This window comes from Pseudophryne corroboree, chromosome 3 (genome assembly GCF_028390025.1).
Source record: "Pseudophryne corroboree isolate aPseCor3 chromosome 3, aPseCor3.hap2, whole genome shotgun sequence".
Lineage (NCBI taxonomy): Eukaryota > Metazoa > Chordata > Amphibia > Anura > Myobatrachidae > Pseudophryne > Pseudophryne corroboree.
In genome coordinates this window covers 519,573,320-519,589,590 of record NC_086446.1, presented here as the reverse complement: position 1 = coordinate 519,589,590, position 16,271 = coordinate 519,573,320, and the positions used below count along the sequence as shown (strand labels likewise).

General features: G+C 45.8%; 1 protein-coding gene across 8 annotated transcripts in view; it reads right to left on the bottom strand.

Annotated features, from left to right (window-relative positions):
• BAIAP2 (BAR/IMD domain containing adaptor protein 2) overlaps nucleotides 1-16,271 on the bottom strand; it is a 455,453-nt gene that overhangs the window by 53,198 nt on the left and 385,984 nt on the right. For all 8 annotated transcript variants that reach the window (XM_063961088.1, XM_063961087.1, XM_063961089.1 and 5 more), the window contains 5 exons: nucleotides 9,303-9,542; nucleotides 9,016-9,214; nucleotides 8,584-8,785; nucleotides 1,186-1,257; nucleotides 763-925 (listed from right to left, as the gene is read on the bottom strand). In XM_063961088.1, the coding sequence (XP_063817158.1) occupies nucleotides 763-925; nucleotides 1,186-1,257; nucleotides 8,584-8,785; nucleotides 9,016-9,214; nucleotides 9,303-9,542 (876 nt within the window). The remainder of the gene's footprint in view (nucleotides 1-762; nucleotides 926-1,185; nucleotides 1,258-8,583; nucleotides 8,786-9,015; nucleotides 9,215-9,302; nucleotides 9,543-16,271) is intronic.

Below are 16,271 nucleotides of genomic sequence, written 5' to 3'. Positions count from 1 at the left end.
TGCCGCAATGTGTAAAAAGGGTGCCTGGCTGCCGCAATGTGTAAAGAGGGGGCCTGGCTGCCGCAATGTGTAAAGAGGGGGCCTGGCTGCCGCAATGTGTAAAGAGGGGGACTGGCTGCCGTAATGTGTAAAAAGGGGGACTGGCTGCCGTAATGTGTAAAAAGGGGGGGTCCTGGCTGCCGCAATGTGTAAAATGTATAAGGCCATTAAATTTAGTCTTTGTTGGCCAATGGTAGTGTGCCTATCTATTAGATAACCAATACATGTGTTATCATGCTTGTTTGGGTCACCTATTCATGTGTTATTATCATCCCTGCTATTACGTATAAATTGATTGAGCAACTCCTCAGTTTATGTACCCATCAGAAGGCAGCCAGTCAGTGGGAATGAGAATACAGTCCAATACACTTGCTGCCCCACTCCACGCAGGGCAGCTAATCCCAGTTGACCACATACAGGTACAGGAAAGAAGAAGAGGAAAGGAGTGTTGGTGCAAAAAAACAGGTTATGTATCTAAAATTACTATTTATTAAATAAAACATACATCTACAGTCAAACATTATATTCATTAGATGAATTAAATGAAGCGCTGTTCTCATTTATCCAATTAATTCATATTCTATCATCAGTCCTGGATAGTTCAGGAGAGAATGTGTTTTTTTGCTGCCGGATTTTAGCATATTGGTTCCCTGGGGACTTCAGTGCTTAGATACATTACCTCTTTGTGCACTGTTTAAAGTCATTGGTAAATGTTTGTCTCACCTGTGTAAAGGCTGGAGCAGCCACACTGTAGGGTCGTGGTTTGAAAGAGCTTATAGGTTGAGGAGGGAAACCGCGTGCAGCCATATTGTAGTCTGGAGGTGGCATGGAGAGGTCATCTTTATCTAGCAAATTCCCAGTGCTGCTACTCTTCCCTGGCTGTAAACTGTAGGGGCACAACAGATGTTTTTTTTTTCTTCTTATAATGCAATATTAGGACTTTAAGTCACATAGAATAAAAGCATCTACAACTCACCGAAAAGCACAGGGAAGGCAGCCATTTAGAGAGCTAAACCAATATTCATAAATATACAGCTCATCATTACGTACTAGGAACAAATATCAGCACTTAATACTTATCAGTCCTAAATATGGCTGCCTCCACGGTGTGGAGGCCACTGGTATACTTAAAGCCTGTTTACTCACTTCATCTGTGATCGGGCTGCTGTATCTCCACGGTCTAGCACTCGCGTGTAAGAGAAAGGGAACCATCCTCTCCTAGAAGGTAGAAAAAGCGGAGGTGACTGAATAAATTTATGATAAAAAAGATTTATTTTGACTGAAATCAATGGCTTGTACTTATTCCTATTGATGATTGTACACTATCAAATTCAGATTTTGGACAATACTGTTTAGCAGAGTTTTAGCTGTACAGAAAAAAAAAAAAAAAATCACCAAAAATTCCCAAAATGGGAAACTGCATAATTAATAAAATAAATAATAAAATTATATTCAGATATAAGTTTATTCATGACTGTAATGAATAGTCTGGCTGATGCCAGAACAATGAAACACACATGTATTCCCTTTTAACCAACAGTGTGTACATTCACTGGGATAATATGCATACTTGGGATCCTCACACATTAAAAACAAAAGGTAAAAATAAGAATTTACTTACCGATAATTCTATTTCTCGTAGTCCGTAGTGGATGCTGGGGACTCCGTAAGGACCATGGGGAATAGCGGCTCCACAGGAGACTGGGCACAAAAGTAAAGCTTTAGAACTATTTGGTGTGCACTGGCTCCTCCCCCCATGACCCTCCTCCAAGCCTCAGTTAGGATACTGTGCCCGGACGAGCGTACACAATAAGGAAGGATTTTTGAATCCCGGGTAAGACTCATACCAGCCACACCATATAACTTGTGATCTAAACCCAGTTAACAGCATGATAACAGAGGAGCCTCTAGAAAAGATGGCTCACTACAGCAATAACCCAATTTTTTGGTAACAATAACTATGTACCAGTATTGCAGACAATCCGCACTTGGGATGGGCGCCCAGCATCCACTACGGACTACGAGAAATAGAATTATCGGTAAGTAAATTCTTATTTTCTCTGACGTCCTAGTGAATGCTGGGGACGCCGTAAGGACCATGGGGATTATACCAAAGCTCCCAAACGGGCGGGAGAGTGCGGATGACTCTGCAGCACCAAATGAGAGAACTCCAGGTCCTCCTCAGCCAGGGTATCAAATTTGTAGAATTTTACAAACGTATTTGCTCCTGACCAAGTAGCTGCTCGGCAAAGCTGTAAAGCCGAGACCCCTCGGGCAGCCGCCCAAGATGAGCCCACCTTCCTTGTGGAATGGGCTTTTACAGATTTTGGCTGTGGCAGGCCTGCCACAGAATGTGCAAGCTGAATTGTACTACAAATCCAACGAGCAATAGTCTGCTTAGAAGCAGGAGCACCCAGCTTGTTGGGTGCATACAGAATAAACAACGAGTCAGATTTTCTGACTCCAGCCGTCCTGGAAACCTATATTTCCAGGGCTCTGACAACGTCTAGCAACTTGGAGTCCTTCAAGTCCCTAGTAGCTTTCCATGTGAGATATTTTAACTCCACATATTTAAGTGGTTCAAACCAATGTGACTTTTGGAACCCAAAAACTACATTTAGATCCCAAGGTGCCACTGGAGGCACAAAAGGAGGCTGTATATACAGTACCCCTTTCACAAACGTCTGAACTTCAGGGACTGAAGCTAGTTCTTTTAGGAAGAAAATTGACAGGGCCGAAATTTGAACCTTAATGGACCCCCATTTCAGGCCCATAGACACTCCTGTTTGCAGGAAATGTAGGAATCGACCTAGTTGAAAATTCCTCCGTCGGGGCCTTACTGGCCTCGCACCACGCAACATATTTTCGCCAAATGCGGTGATAATGTTTTGCGGTTATATCTTTCCTGGCTTTGATCAGGATAGGAATGACTTCATCCGGAATGCCTTTCTCCTTCAGGATCCGGCGTTCAACCGCCATGCCGTCAAACGCAGCCGCGGTAAGTCTTGGAACAGACAGGGTCCTTGCTGGAGCAGGTCCCTTCTTAGAGGTAGAGGCCACGGATCCTCCGTGAGCATCTCTTGAAGTTCCGGTTACCAAGTCCTTCTTGGCCAATCCGGAGCCACGAATATAGTGCTTACTCCTCTCCATCTTATAATTCTCAGTACCTTGGGTATGAGAGGCAGAGGAGGGAACACATACACTGACTGGTACACCCACTGTGTTACCAGAGCGTCTACAGCTATTGCCTGAGGGTCCCTTGACCTGGCGCAATACTTGTCGAGTTTTATAAACATGTGGAAGACTTCTGGGTGAAGTCCCCACTCTCCCGGGTGGAGGTCGTGTCTGCTGAGGAAGTCTGCTTCCCAGTTGTCCACTCCCGGAATGAATACTGCTGACAGTGCTATCACATGATTTTCCGCCCAGCGAAGAATCCTTGCAGCTTCTGCCATTGCCCTCCTGCTTCTTGTGTCACCCTGTCTGTTTACGTGGGTGACTGCCGTGATGTTGTCCGAATGGATCAACTCCGGGTGACCTTGAAGCAGAGGTCTTGCTGAGCTTAGAGCATTGTAAATGGCCCTTAGCTTCAGGATATTTATGTGAAGTGATGTCTCCAGGCTTGACCATAAGCTCTGGAAATTCCTTCCCTGTGTGACTGCTCCCCAGCCTCGCAGGCTGGCATCCGTGGTCACCAGGACCCAGTCCTGAATGTGCGGCCTTCTAGAAGATGAGCACTCTGCAACCACCACAGGAGGGACACCCTTGTCCTTGGTGACAGGGTTATCCGCTGATGCATCTGAAGATGCGACCCGGACCATTTGTCCAGCAGGTCCCACTGGAAAGTTCTTGCGTGGAATCTGCCGAATGGGATTGCTTCGTAGGAAGCCACCATTTTTCCCAGAACCATTTCATTGATGTACTGAGACTTGGCTCGGTTATAGGAGGTTCCCGACTAGCTCGGATAACTCCCTGACTTTCTCCTCCGGGAGAAACACCTTTTTCTGGACTGTGTCCAGGATCATCCCTAGGAACAGAAGACGAGTCGTCGGAATCAGCTGCGATTTTGGAATATTGAGAATCCAATCGTGCTGCCGCAACACTACCTGAGATAGTGCTACACCGACCTCCAACTGTTCCCTGGATCTTACCCTTATCAGGGAATCGTCCAAGTAAGGGATAACTAAAATTCCCTTCCTTCGAAGGAGTATCATCATTTCGGCCATTACCTTGGTAAAGACCCAGGGTGCCGTGGACCATCCATACGGCAGCGTCTGAAACTGATAGTGACAGTTCTGTACCATAAACCTGAGGTACCCTTGGTGAGAAGGGTAAATTGGGACATGAAGGTAAGCATCCTTGATGTCCCGAGACATCATGTAGTCCCCTTCTTCCAGGTTCGCAATCACTGCTCTGAGTGACTCAATCTTGAATTTGAACCTCCGTATGTAAGTGTTCAAGATTTTAGATTTAGAATCGGTCTCACCGAGCCGTCCGGCTTCGGTACCACAACAGTGTGGAATAATACCCCGTTCCCTGTTGCAGGAGGGGTACCTTGATTATCACCTGCTGGGAATACAGCTTGTGAATGGCTTCCAAAACTGCCTCCCTGTCAGAAGGAGACATCGGTAAAGCCGACTTTAGGAAACGGCGAGGGGGAGACGTCTCGAATTCCAATTTGTACCCCTGAGATATCACCTGAAGGATCCAGGGGTCTACTTGCGAGTGAGCCCACTGCGCGCTGAAATTCATTGAGACGGGCCCCCACCGTGCCTGATTCTGCTTGTAAAGCCCCAGCGTCATACTGAGGGCTTGGCAGAGGCGGGAGAGGGTTTCTGTTCCTGGGAACTGGCTGATTTCTGCAGCCTTTTTCCTCTCCCTCTGTCACGGGGCCGAAATGAGGAACCTTTTGCCCGCTTGCCCACGAAAAGACTGCGCCTGATAATACGGCGTCTTCTTATGTTGAGAGGCGACCTGGGGTACAAACGTGGATTTCCCAGCTGTTGCCGTGGCCACCAGGTCTGAAAGACCGACCCCAAATAACTCCTCCCCTTAATAAGGCAATACTTCCAAATGCCGTTTGGAATCCGCATCACCTGACCACTGTCGTGTCCATAACCCTCTACTGGCAGAAATGGACAACGCACTTAGACTTGATGCCAGTCGGCAAATATTCCGCTGTGCATCACGCATATATAGAAATGCATCTTTTAAATGCTCTATAGGCAATAATATACTGTCCCTATCTAGGGTATCAATATTTTCAGTCAGGGAATCCGACCACGCCAACCCAGCACTGCACATCCAGGCTGAGGCGATTGCTGGTCGCAGTATAACACCAGTATGTGTGTAAATACATTTTAGGATACCCTCCTGCTTTCTATCAGCAGGATCCTTAAGGGCGGCCATCTCAGGAGAGGGTAGAGCCCTTGTTCTTACAAGCGTGTGAGCGCTTTATCCACCCTAGGGGGTGTTTCCCAACGCACCCTAACCTCTGGCGGGAAAGGATATAATGCCAATAACATTTTAGAAATTATCAGTTGTTATCGGGGGAAACCCACGCATCATCACACACCTCATTTAATTTCTCAGATTCAGGAAAACTACAGGTAGTTTTTCCTCACCGAACATAATACCCCTTTTTGGTGGTACTCGTATTATCAGAAATGTGTAAAACATTTTTCATTGCCTCAATCATGTAACGTGTGGCCCTACTGGAAGTCACATTTGTCTCTTCACCGTCGACACTGGAGTCAGTATCCGTGTCGGCGTCTATATCTGCCATCTGAGGTAACGGGCGCTTTAGAGCCCCTGACGGCCTATGAGACGTCTGGACAGGCACAAGCTGAGTAGCCGGCTGTCTCATGTCAACCACTGTCTTTTATACAGAGCTGACACTGTCACGTAATTCCTTCCAACAGTTCATCCACTCAGGTGTCGACCCCCTAGGGGGTGACATCACTATTACAGGCAATCTGCTCCGTCTCCACATCATTTTTCTCCTCATACATGTCGACACAAACGTACCGACACACAGCACACACACAGGGAATGCTCTGATAGAGGACAGGACCCCACTAGCCCTTTGGGGAGACAGAGTGAGAGTTTGCCAGCACACACCAGAGCGCTATATATATACAGGGATAACCTTATATAAGTGTTTTTCCCCTTATAGCTGCTGTATTTTTAATACTGCGCGTAATTAGTGCCCCCCTCTCTTTTTTAACCCTTTCTGTAGTGTAGTGACTGCAGGGGAGAGCCAGGGAGCTTCCCTCCAACGGAGCTGTGAGGGAAAATGGCGCCAGTGTGCTGAGGAGATAGGCTCCGCCCCCTTCTCGGCGGCCTTATCTCCCGTTTTCTGGGTATTCTGGCAGGGGTTAAATTCATCCATATAGCCCAGGAGCTATATGTGATGCATTTTTTGCCATCCAAGGTGTTTTTATTGCGTCTCAGGGCGCCCCCCCCCAGCGCCCTGCACCCTCAGTGACCGGAGTGTGAAGTGTGCTGAGAGCAATGGCGCACAGCTGCAGTGCTGTGCGCTACCTTGTTGAAGACAGGACGTCTTCTGCCGCCGATTTTCCGGACCTCTTCTGTCTTCTGGCTCTGTAAGGGGGCCGGCGGCGCGGCTCTGGGACCTATCCATGGCTGGGCCTGTGATCAGTCCCTCTGGAGCTAATGTCCAGTAGCCTAAGAAGCCCAATCCACTCTGCACGCAGGTGAGTTCGCTTCTTCTCCCCTTAGTCCCTCGATGCAGTGAGCCTGTTGCCAGCAGGTCTCACTGAAAATAAAAAACCTAAAACTAAACTTTTCACTAAGCAGCTCAGGAGAGCCACCTAGTGTGCACCCTTCTCGTTCGGGCACAGAAATCTAACTGAGGCTTGGAGGAGGGTCATAGGGGGAGGAGCCAGTGCACACCAGGTAGTTCTAAAGCTTTACTTTTGTGCCCAGTCTCCTGCGGAGCCGCTATTCCCCATGGTCCTTACGGAGTCCCCAGCATCCACTAGGACGTCAGAGAAACTAAATTTAACAATAAAAACAAACACAGTTAGTGTATAAGTGTTACATTATGTAACTGTATAGTTTTCTTTTATCCAGAACATGAGAATACCAAGGGCCTTGTTCTAGGCTGTAGGGATGCCTATGTGAACATTAGCCTGCATTCGGAATTGTATGCATCTACTGTATGCGACTGTGCCTCCTCTAACCATACAGATACAGGCCAAAGAGCAAGGGCTTCACTGGGATAAAGGGTTTTCCATCATCACAGCTGCAGAAGAATCGAAGGTGGTCTGAGTGTGGTGACTTGTCAGAAGAAGGCAGCATGTGAACAGCTTGAAGTCATGGCTGGACAATCACAAACCACCTTCTCCACAAGATAACCTGCCCCCCTATACACATCTGCTGAGGATCAAATGCTGTTAAATACAGAGGAGATCACGCTTTATCATGGGAAGGTGCAGATCATTGTTTTGTGGCAGGAGCTCAACAAATACATTCTATAATGGGAAATAACTAAAAAAAAAAGGGTAATTAACACATCAGACTGTTATTCCTCAAGTATAAGAACAGAAATAGTGACACTTTAGCCTTGTTGAGATATCTGCAGTCAGGTGCATTGTGTACACACACACACACATTTGTGTGATAACATATTGATGTTTTGTAGTGTCGAGGAATAAAAAGGCTGCACATTTAGTATTCTCAACATGCATCAGTTCAACTGTTATACGTCACTATTGATTACCATTTTAGCAGCAGAGAATGAATGAGCAGTTTAAAAAGTCCTGACAAGTCCTCGTTCAAACAAGCTCATAGGAGTACTTGATGTTCCAGGTAAGCTGTAGCCAGCAGACGAGAGAGAAAAGAGTTGTGTTCTAAGCGGCTATTCTGCTCACTAGCTCATCTCCTCTGGGGTGCAGGAACAGAGGACAGACACCCACAGCCAGTAATGTGATGTGATATAAGCAATCTGCAGATCTTCTCCCAGGGTTGCTAACAGCTGGCTAATTGTTTACTTTGGAGGCCAATGCAAATTGTAAAGGGTATTTGTTCATTAGGGATAAAACACCCTTTATATCTCATTGCCATTAAATAACTATTAATCAATATTTACCACTTCAAGGGCAGTTTGTAAGTTCAGTAACACTCACTGCAAACTAAGGCAACTGGTATGTTATATACACTTTATAAGAATAGGTATAAAACATACTGTAAACTATTATTTCTATTTGAAGAGTAGCTGGGTCACATGACACATTAGAAAGTGTTCTGTGATGGAGTGCATCGATGTCGCTGAAGAGAAAATGCACCTTATACAAAAAGCTGGGTAACCCTAGGTACAACACAACGTTTGTTAGCAGTCACCTGGGAGTTCCATGACCTGAATAAAAAGCACTCTGCCTGTGGACTTGCACTTTTCTTTTATAAGGTTACAGAACTCCGTGGCTTCAAATATCCTTATAGTTTACAGCAGTAATAATATAGTGCGGTGTATGCTTACATTTTCTTTCATGTCAGAACAAAAAGGAATATGCATATGTTTCTTACAGTTTTGTCTTCTCACTCTCCCCATAATGCCAGCCATCCCTTGCCTCAGGAACCAGTAGGGTGATGAAGTCGCCATCTTTGAAGCTGAGCAAAGTGGTATTGTCCCCAGCGGCATGTGAGAAGATGGCCTGAACTCGTGTCCTGCCATTCTTTTCTAGCCCAGCTGCCATGGAGCTGGAACGAGGCAGAGTCTTATTCTCAGCTGCTCAAAAACAGAAAATTGTATAGTTAATAAGTTGTCCGGAAACGTACAGCTCTGCAGAAAACAGTACTTTAATCACTCTCTGTACATGTTACTTCTGCCCCAAAGCAGTGCACATGGTTTTGCCCAATTACTAACTTTTTTGGTTTGCTGACAAACCTGAATAAGGCCAATAGTCCAGTTAGAAGACTGGCACATTTAGTAACAGTAGATCAAATTTGCACACTTACCCACGGTGTAACTGTTTTTGGGTGGAACACTCTTGCGGGCTGGAAGGGTATTTGAGTAGGAATCACTGATCTGTTTGTGTGGCTGTGATGGAGAGATTTTGGGCTGGATTGGTTTCAGTTCTCCCCAGTGTTCATAACTGCTGGGTGCTGGCCCTGAGACCCCATTCATTATAGGGGTGCCCTCTTGAGCAGACATTCTCTGTGGAAGGGAAGATAACTTTGTGACTTAAACAGGATGCCTAAAGCAATATATGCAGTATTGCGTAAGATCTAGAACATCTACTTACCCCTACAAAAGGGGCAAGCTCTGGTGGCACTGGCAGAGGTTTGGCACCTGGGATAGGGTCCGATATGGACAGGCTGGATTTTGAGTTGGTCAGAGGCCCAGAAAGTGTCCCAGACATAATTGTACCATTGCTGCCTATAGCCATCTGTTGCATTATCTGAAGGGCTCTGTCTGGAATCTTGTTTGGGTCAGCACATGACTGTTGCCAGGGAGGAATCTTCTGAGCCAGTATATCTTTACCCTAACAAGAGAAGAACATAAAATGGATCAAGAAATGAATAACCTTCCATGCAGTACTTGCCACCAATTTGCAATGATTGAAGCATTAACACCAAAGATATCTGCGTAATAATTGCTGGGTTGGTCCAGCATGCAACGCCAATACAGGAAATTATGAGAGACTACTAGATAGACTTTCACCACTAGATGGCAGCAAACATCTAAAAGAGGAATCCTGAACGGTAAAGAAGGGATTTTCTCTACCCTCCCTCCTTCCAACCACAGTGGCACTGCATCTAGCTGAGTAAGAGGCATGTGGGCAGCACAAAATGTGTGTGTGGGAGTTGGGAATAAGGCTTTCATTTTCAATTGCTCTCCACCTCCTCCTTTCCTGAGAAATAGGTGGGCTGTGAACACTGGAAGACACTAGCACAGCTCTGAATAAACCAAAACAACAAGCAGAAAATTATTTATTAAAATAAGACTGTAGCAAAGCAGACTACATTTGTACAATGTCAGGATGTAATCCTCCGATATCAGTTCATCTAGTTGGGTCGGTGAACAAAGAAATGCCTAAGGGTGGAGAATAATTACAAATCTATAATCCAGAGGAGACTTCTACATTAAAGGGTTTTCCATCCTCACAGCTGCAGAAGAATGAAGGTGGTCTGAGTGTGGTGACATCTCAGAAGAAGGCAGCATGTGAACAGCATGAAGTCATGGCTAGCCAATCACAGGCCACCTTCTCCACAAGACAGCCTGTCCCCTAACACACATCTGCTGAGGATCAAATGCTGTTAAATACAGGGGAGATAACGCTTTACCCTGGAAAGGTGTAGATCATTGTTCTGTGGCAGGAGATCCAGCTCAACACACATTCTATAATGTGAAAGAACTAAAAAATTTCATTAACACATCAAATGGTTATTCCTCAGTTATAAGAACAGAAATTTTGACACATATATATATATATATATATATATATATATATATATATATATATATATATACACACATACATACATATTTATATATAAATTTCCCCCTCCAAGTTGAACGATGCATCTTCAAGCATTTGTTTCGCAAAGCAGGCGATTTTATCTGGCATGATTTTATAGCACTTATGCACTTTATAGATATTTATGGTTTATTCCATACATTGGGATCAATGTGCTGCTATTTACAAGAGACTGATGTATTTCATGGATGTATGGGGATGCATATCATATGAACTGTGATAGTTTTCTGCTGGGAACGGTTATGCTGCAGATACAAGAACTGAGACCAGGTTTCATGTCAGACTCTGAGACATTTATTACATTGCTGCAAGTATTCTTTATGAAACAAATTTACATGAATTTACAGCATTTGAGACACAGTAAAAACATGGACTTTAAAATCCTTTTAAGAGTGCGGCATGGTTTATGATATATTAGCATTTGCCTGTGGCTTCGCTCGTGTGGCTGTTTGTTATTGCTCAGCGCAATTAATTCTACAAACACAGTAGTACCATCTAATGTGATGTATAATTTATATTGTACACAATGATCAAAAAGGTTTTCTTCAAGCAATATTTCCAGTTTTTCCATCAAAGGTTAACACAAAAAGATGCTTGGGGTGTATATATATATATATATATATATATACCAGTAGAGGAATGGGCGCACTTGGGTTGTTTTTCCACCCAATATTCAATGGGGAAAAACAGCAGTCTCCCTAAGATATTTACTCCTAATTCGTGAGCATAAAACCACATTTAACATTTAATTAAACTGGTTGTGACTTGAAGCTATTGTAGCTACTGGTAAGGTTACACACGCATATGAAATTGTGGTAGACCTGTGTATTTGAACTTGTTATCCAAATCCCTGAATCATAAGGTCACATACCTATTTGAACTTGCGTTCAGGCCTATGCGTTTGAACTTGTTATTCAAGCACTTAACCATAAGGCTTAATCTAACTTTCACCTGTGTACCCCACCGGTGTGTGGTTTTTTCAAGTATCCAGAATACGTAATTGCCATTTCATTGATGCACTAACAGTATTTATCAAGCACTAGAGACATACCCCTGATGAAGTCTTAGAGTAAGACGAAACGCGTCGGGTTATTTGTTCATAAATATCAAATCTCCGAATTGTCAAAGGAGAAGGAGGAATCTATCAAAGTTATTTCAACTGGTCCTCTGTACCATATGGTGTTATCTGCAAGAAGAGATACTATACCGTTTTGTATCATTGCTTTTATGTTGTAATAAATTTTACATGGAACATGTTAAATGTGGTTTTATGCTCACGAATTAGGAGTAAATATCTTAGGGAGACTGCTGTTTTTCCCCATTGAATATTGGGTGGAAAAACAACCCAAGTGCGCCCATTCCTCTACTGGCACATATTTGTATCTTTTTAGCCCCTCCTAACAAGGGACTTAGTGGAATTTGGCAGCCTTAACCCAATCCTTTCTCACTTTCTGTTTAATAGCGCAAAAGGGAGAGTATCTGTTTTGTATATATATATATATATATATATATATATAAAGAATTTACTCACCGGTAATTCTATTTCTCGTAGTCCGTAGTGGATGCTGGGAACTCCGTAAGGACCATGGGGAATAGCGGGCTCCGCAGAAGACTGGGCACTCTAAAAGAAAGATTAGGTACTATCTGGTGTGCACTGGCTCCTCCCTCTATGCCCCTCCTCCAGACCTCAGTTAGGGAAACTGTGCCCGGAAGAGCTGACACAATAAGGAAAGGATTTGGAATCCCGGGTAAGACTCATACCAGCCACACCAATCACACCGTACAACTCGTGATACTATACCCAGTTAACAGTATGAATAACAACTGAGCCTCACGAAAAGATGGCTCATAACAATAACCCTTTAGTTAGGCAATAACTATATACAAGTATTGCAGACAATCCGCACTTGGGATGGGCACCCAGCATCCACTACGGACTACGAGAAATAGAATTACCGGTGAGTAAATTCTTATTTTCTCTGACGTCCTAGTGGATGCTGGGAACTCCGTAAGGACCATGGGGATTATACCAAAGCTCCCAAACGGGCGGGAGAGTGTGGATGACTCTGCAGCACCGAATGAGCAAACTCAAGGTCCTCCTCAGCCAGGGTATCAAACTTGTAGAATTTTGCAAATGTGTTTGAACCCGACCAAGTAGCAGCTCGGCAAAGCTGTAAAGCCGAGACCCCTCGGGCAGCCGCCCAAGAAGAGCCCACCTTCCTCGTGGAATGGGCTTTTACTGATTTAGGATGCGGCAGTCCAGCCGCAGAAAATGCAATTTGAATCGTGCTATAGATCCAGCGAGCAATAGTCTGCTTTGAAGCAGGAGCACCCAGCTTGTTGGGTGCATACAGGATAAATAGCGAGTCAGTTTTCCCGACTCTAGCCATCCTGGAAACATAGATGTTCAGGGCCCTGACTACGTCCAGCAACTTGGAATCCTCCAAGTTCCGAGTAGCCGCAGGCACCACAATAGGTTGGTTCAAATGAAATGCTGATACCACCTTAGGAAGAAATTGGGAACGAGTCCTCAATTCCGCCCTATCCATATGAAAAATCAGATAAGGGCTTTTGCATGACAAAGTCGCCAATTCTGATACACGCCTGGCCGAAGCCAAAGCCAACAGCATGACCACTTTCCGCGTGAGATATTTTTGCTCCACGGTTTAAAGTGGCTCAACCAATGCGACTTTAGGAAATCCAACACCACGTTGAGATCCCAAGGTGCCACTGGAGGCACAAAAGGGGGCTGAATATGCAGCACTCCTTTAACAAAAGTCTGAACTTCAGGCAGTGAAGCCAGTTCGTTTTGGAAGAAAATCGACAGAGCCAAAATCTGGACCTTAATGGAACCAAAGTTGAGGCCCATAGTCACCCCTGACTGTAGGAAGTGCAGAAATCGACCCAGCTGAAATTCCTCCGTTGGGGCCTTCCAGGCCTCACACCAAGCAACATATTTCCGCCATATGCGGTGATAATGTTTTGCGGTCACATCCTTCCTAGCTTTAATCAGCGTAGGAATGACTTCCTCCGGAATGCCCTTTCCCTTTAGGATCCGGTGTTCAACCGCCATGCCGTCAAACGCAGCCGCGGTAAGTCTTGGAACAGACAGGGCCCCTGCAGTAGCAGGTCCTGTCTGAGCGGCAGAGGCCAAGGGTCCTCAGATCATTTCTTGAAGTTCTGGGTACCAAGCTCTTCTTGGCCAATCCGAAACAATGAGTATAGTTCTTACTCCTCTCCTTCTTATTATTCTCAGTACCTTGGGTATGAGAGGAAGAGGAGGGAACACATAAACCGACTGGTACACCCACGGTGTCACTAGAGCGTCCACAGCTATCGCCTGAGGGTCCCTTGACCTGGCGCAATATCTTTTTAGCTTTTTGTTGAGGCGGGACGCCATCATGTCCACCTGTGGCCATTCCCAACGGTTCACAATCAGCTGGAAGACCTCTGGATGAAGTCCCCACTCTCCCGGGTGGAGGTCGTGCCTGCTGAGGAATTCTGCTTCCCAGTTGTCCACTCCCGGAATGAACACTGCTGACAGTGCTATCACGTGATTCTCCGCCATCAAAGAATCCTTGTGGCTTCTGCCATTGCCACCCTGCTTCTTGTGCCACCCTGGCGGTTTACATGGGCGACCGCTGTGATGTTGTCTGACTGAATCAGAACCGGTTGGTTTTGAAGCAGGGGTTCTGCTTGACTCAGGGCGTTGTAAATGTCCCTTAGTTCCAGAATATTTATGTGTAGGGAAGTTTCCTGACTTGACCATTGTCCTTGGAAGTTTCTTCCCTGGGTGACTGCCCCCCCCAACCTCGGAGGCTTGCATCCGTGGTCACCAGGACCCAGTCCTATATGCCGAATCTGCGGCCTTCGAGCAGATGAGCACTCTGCAGCCACCACAGCAGAGACACCCTGGCCCTCGGGGACAGGGTGATTAACCGATGCATCTGGAGATGCGATCCGGACCAATTGTCCAACAGATCCCACTGGAAGATCCTTGCATGGAATCTGCCGAAGGGACTTGCTTCGTAAGAAGCTACCATCTTTCCCAGGACTCGCGTGCAGTGATGCACCAACACCTGCTTTGGTTTCAGGAGGACCCTGACCAGAGATGATAATTCCTGGGCCTTCTCCTCCGGGAGAAATATCTTCTTCTGTTCTGTGTCCAGAATCATGCCCAAGAACAGCAGACGCGTCGCAGGAATCAGCTGCGACTTTGGGATATTCAGAATCCAGCCGTGCTGATGCAGCACTTCCTGAGATAGTGCCACGCCGACTAGCAACTGCTCTTTGGACCTCGCCTTTATAAGGAGATCGTCCAAGTACGGAATAATCATGACTCCCTTCTTTCGGAGGAGCATCATCATTTCGGCCATTACCTTGGTAAATACCCACGGTGCCGTGGACAGACCAGACGGCAACGTCTGGAATTGGTAATGACAGTCCTGTACCACACCCTTGAGGTACTTTGAACTTGAACTTTTTTATATAAATGTTCAAGGATTTTAAATTTAGAATGGGTCTCACCGAACAGTCTGGTTTCGGTACCACAACATTGTGGAATAGTAACCCCGTCCCTGTTGAAGGAGGGGTACCTTGATTATCACCTGCTGAAGATACAACTTGTGAATTGCCGCCAGTACTACCTCCCTTTCTCTGAGGGCAGCAGGCAAGGCTGATTTGAGGTAACGGTGAGGGGGAGTCGCCTCGAACTTCAGCTTGTATCCCTGTGATACTACTTGCAGAACCCAGGGATCCATCTGTGAGCGAGCCCACTGGTCGCTGAAGTTGCGGAGACGCGCCCCCACCGCACCTGGCTCAGCCTGTGGAGCCCCAGCGTCATGCGGTGGACTTAGAGGAAGCGGGGGAAGATTTTTGATCCTGGGAACTGGCTGTCTGGTGCAGCCTTTTTCCTTCTTCCCTTGCCTCTGGCAGAAAGGAAGCGCCTATGACCCGCTTGCTTTTCTGAGGCCGAAAGGACTGTACCTGATAATACGGTGCTTTCTTAGGCTGTGAGGGAACCGGACGTAAAAATTTTGACTTCCCAGCTGTGGATACGAGGTCCGAGAGACCATCCCCAAACAATTCCTCACCCTTATAAGGCAGAATCTCCATGTGCCTTTTAGAATCAGCATCACCTGTCCACTGCCGGGTCCATAATACCCTCCTGGCAGAAATGGTTATTGCATTAATTCTGGATGCCAGCCAGCAAATATCCCTTTGTGCATCCCTCATATATAAGACGACGTCTTTAATATGCTCTATGGTTAGCAAAATAGTATCCCTGTCGAGGGTAACACTATTATCTGACAGGGTATCAGACCACGCTGCAGCAGCACTACACCTCCATGCTGAGGCAATTTCAGGTCTCAGTATAGTACCTGAGTGTGTATATACAGACTTCAGGATTTCCTCCTGCTTTCTATCAGCAGGCTCCTTCAAGGTGGCCGTATCCTGAGACGGCAGTGCCACCTTTTTTGACAAACGTGTGAGCGCCTTATCCACCCTAGGGGATATCTCCCAACGTGACCTATCCTCTGGCGGGAAAGGGTACGCCATCAGTAACTTTTTAGAAATTACCAGTTTCTTATCGGGGGAAACCCACACTTCTTCACACACTTCATTCAATTCATCTGATGGGGGAACAAAACACTGGCTGCTTTTTCTTCCCAAACATAAAACCCCTTTTTAGTGGTACTTGGGTTAATGTCAGAAATGTGTAACACATTTTTC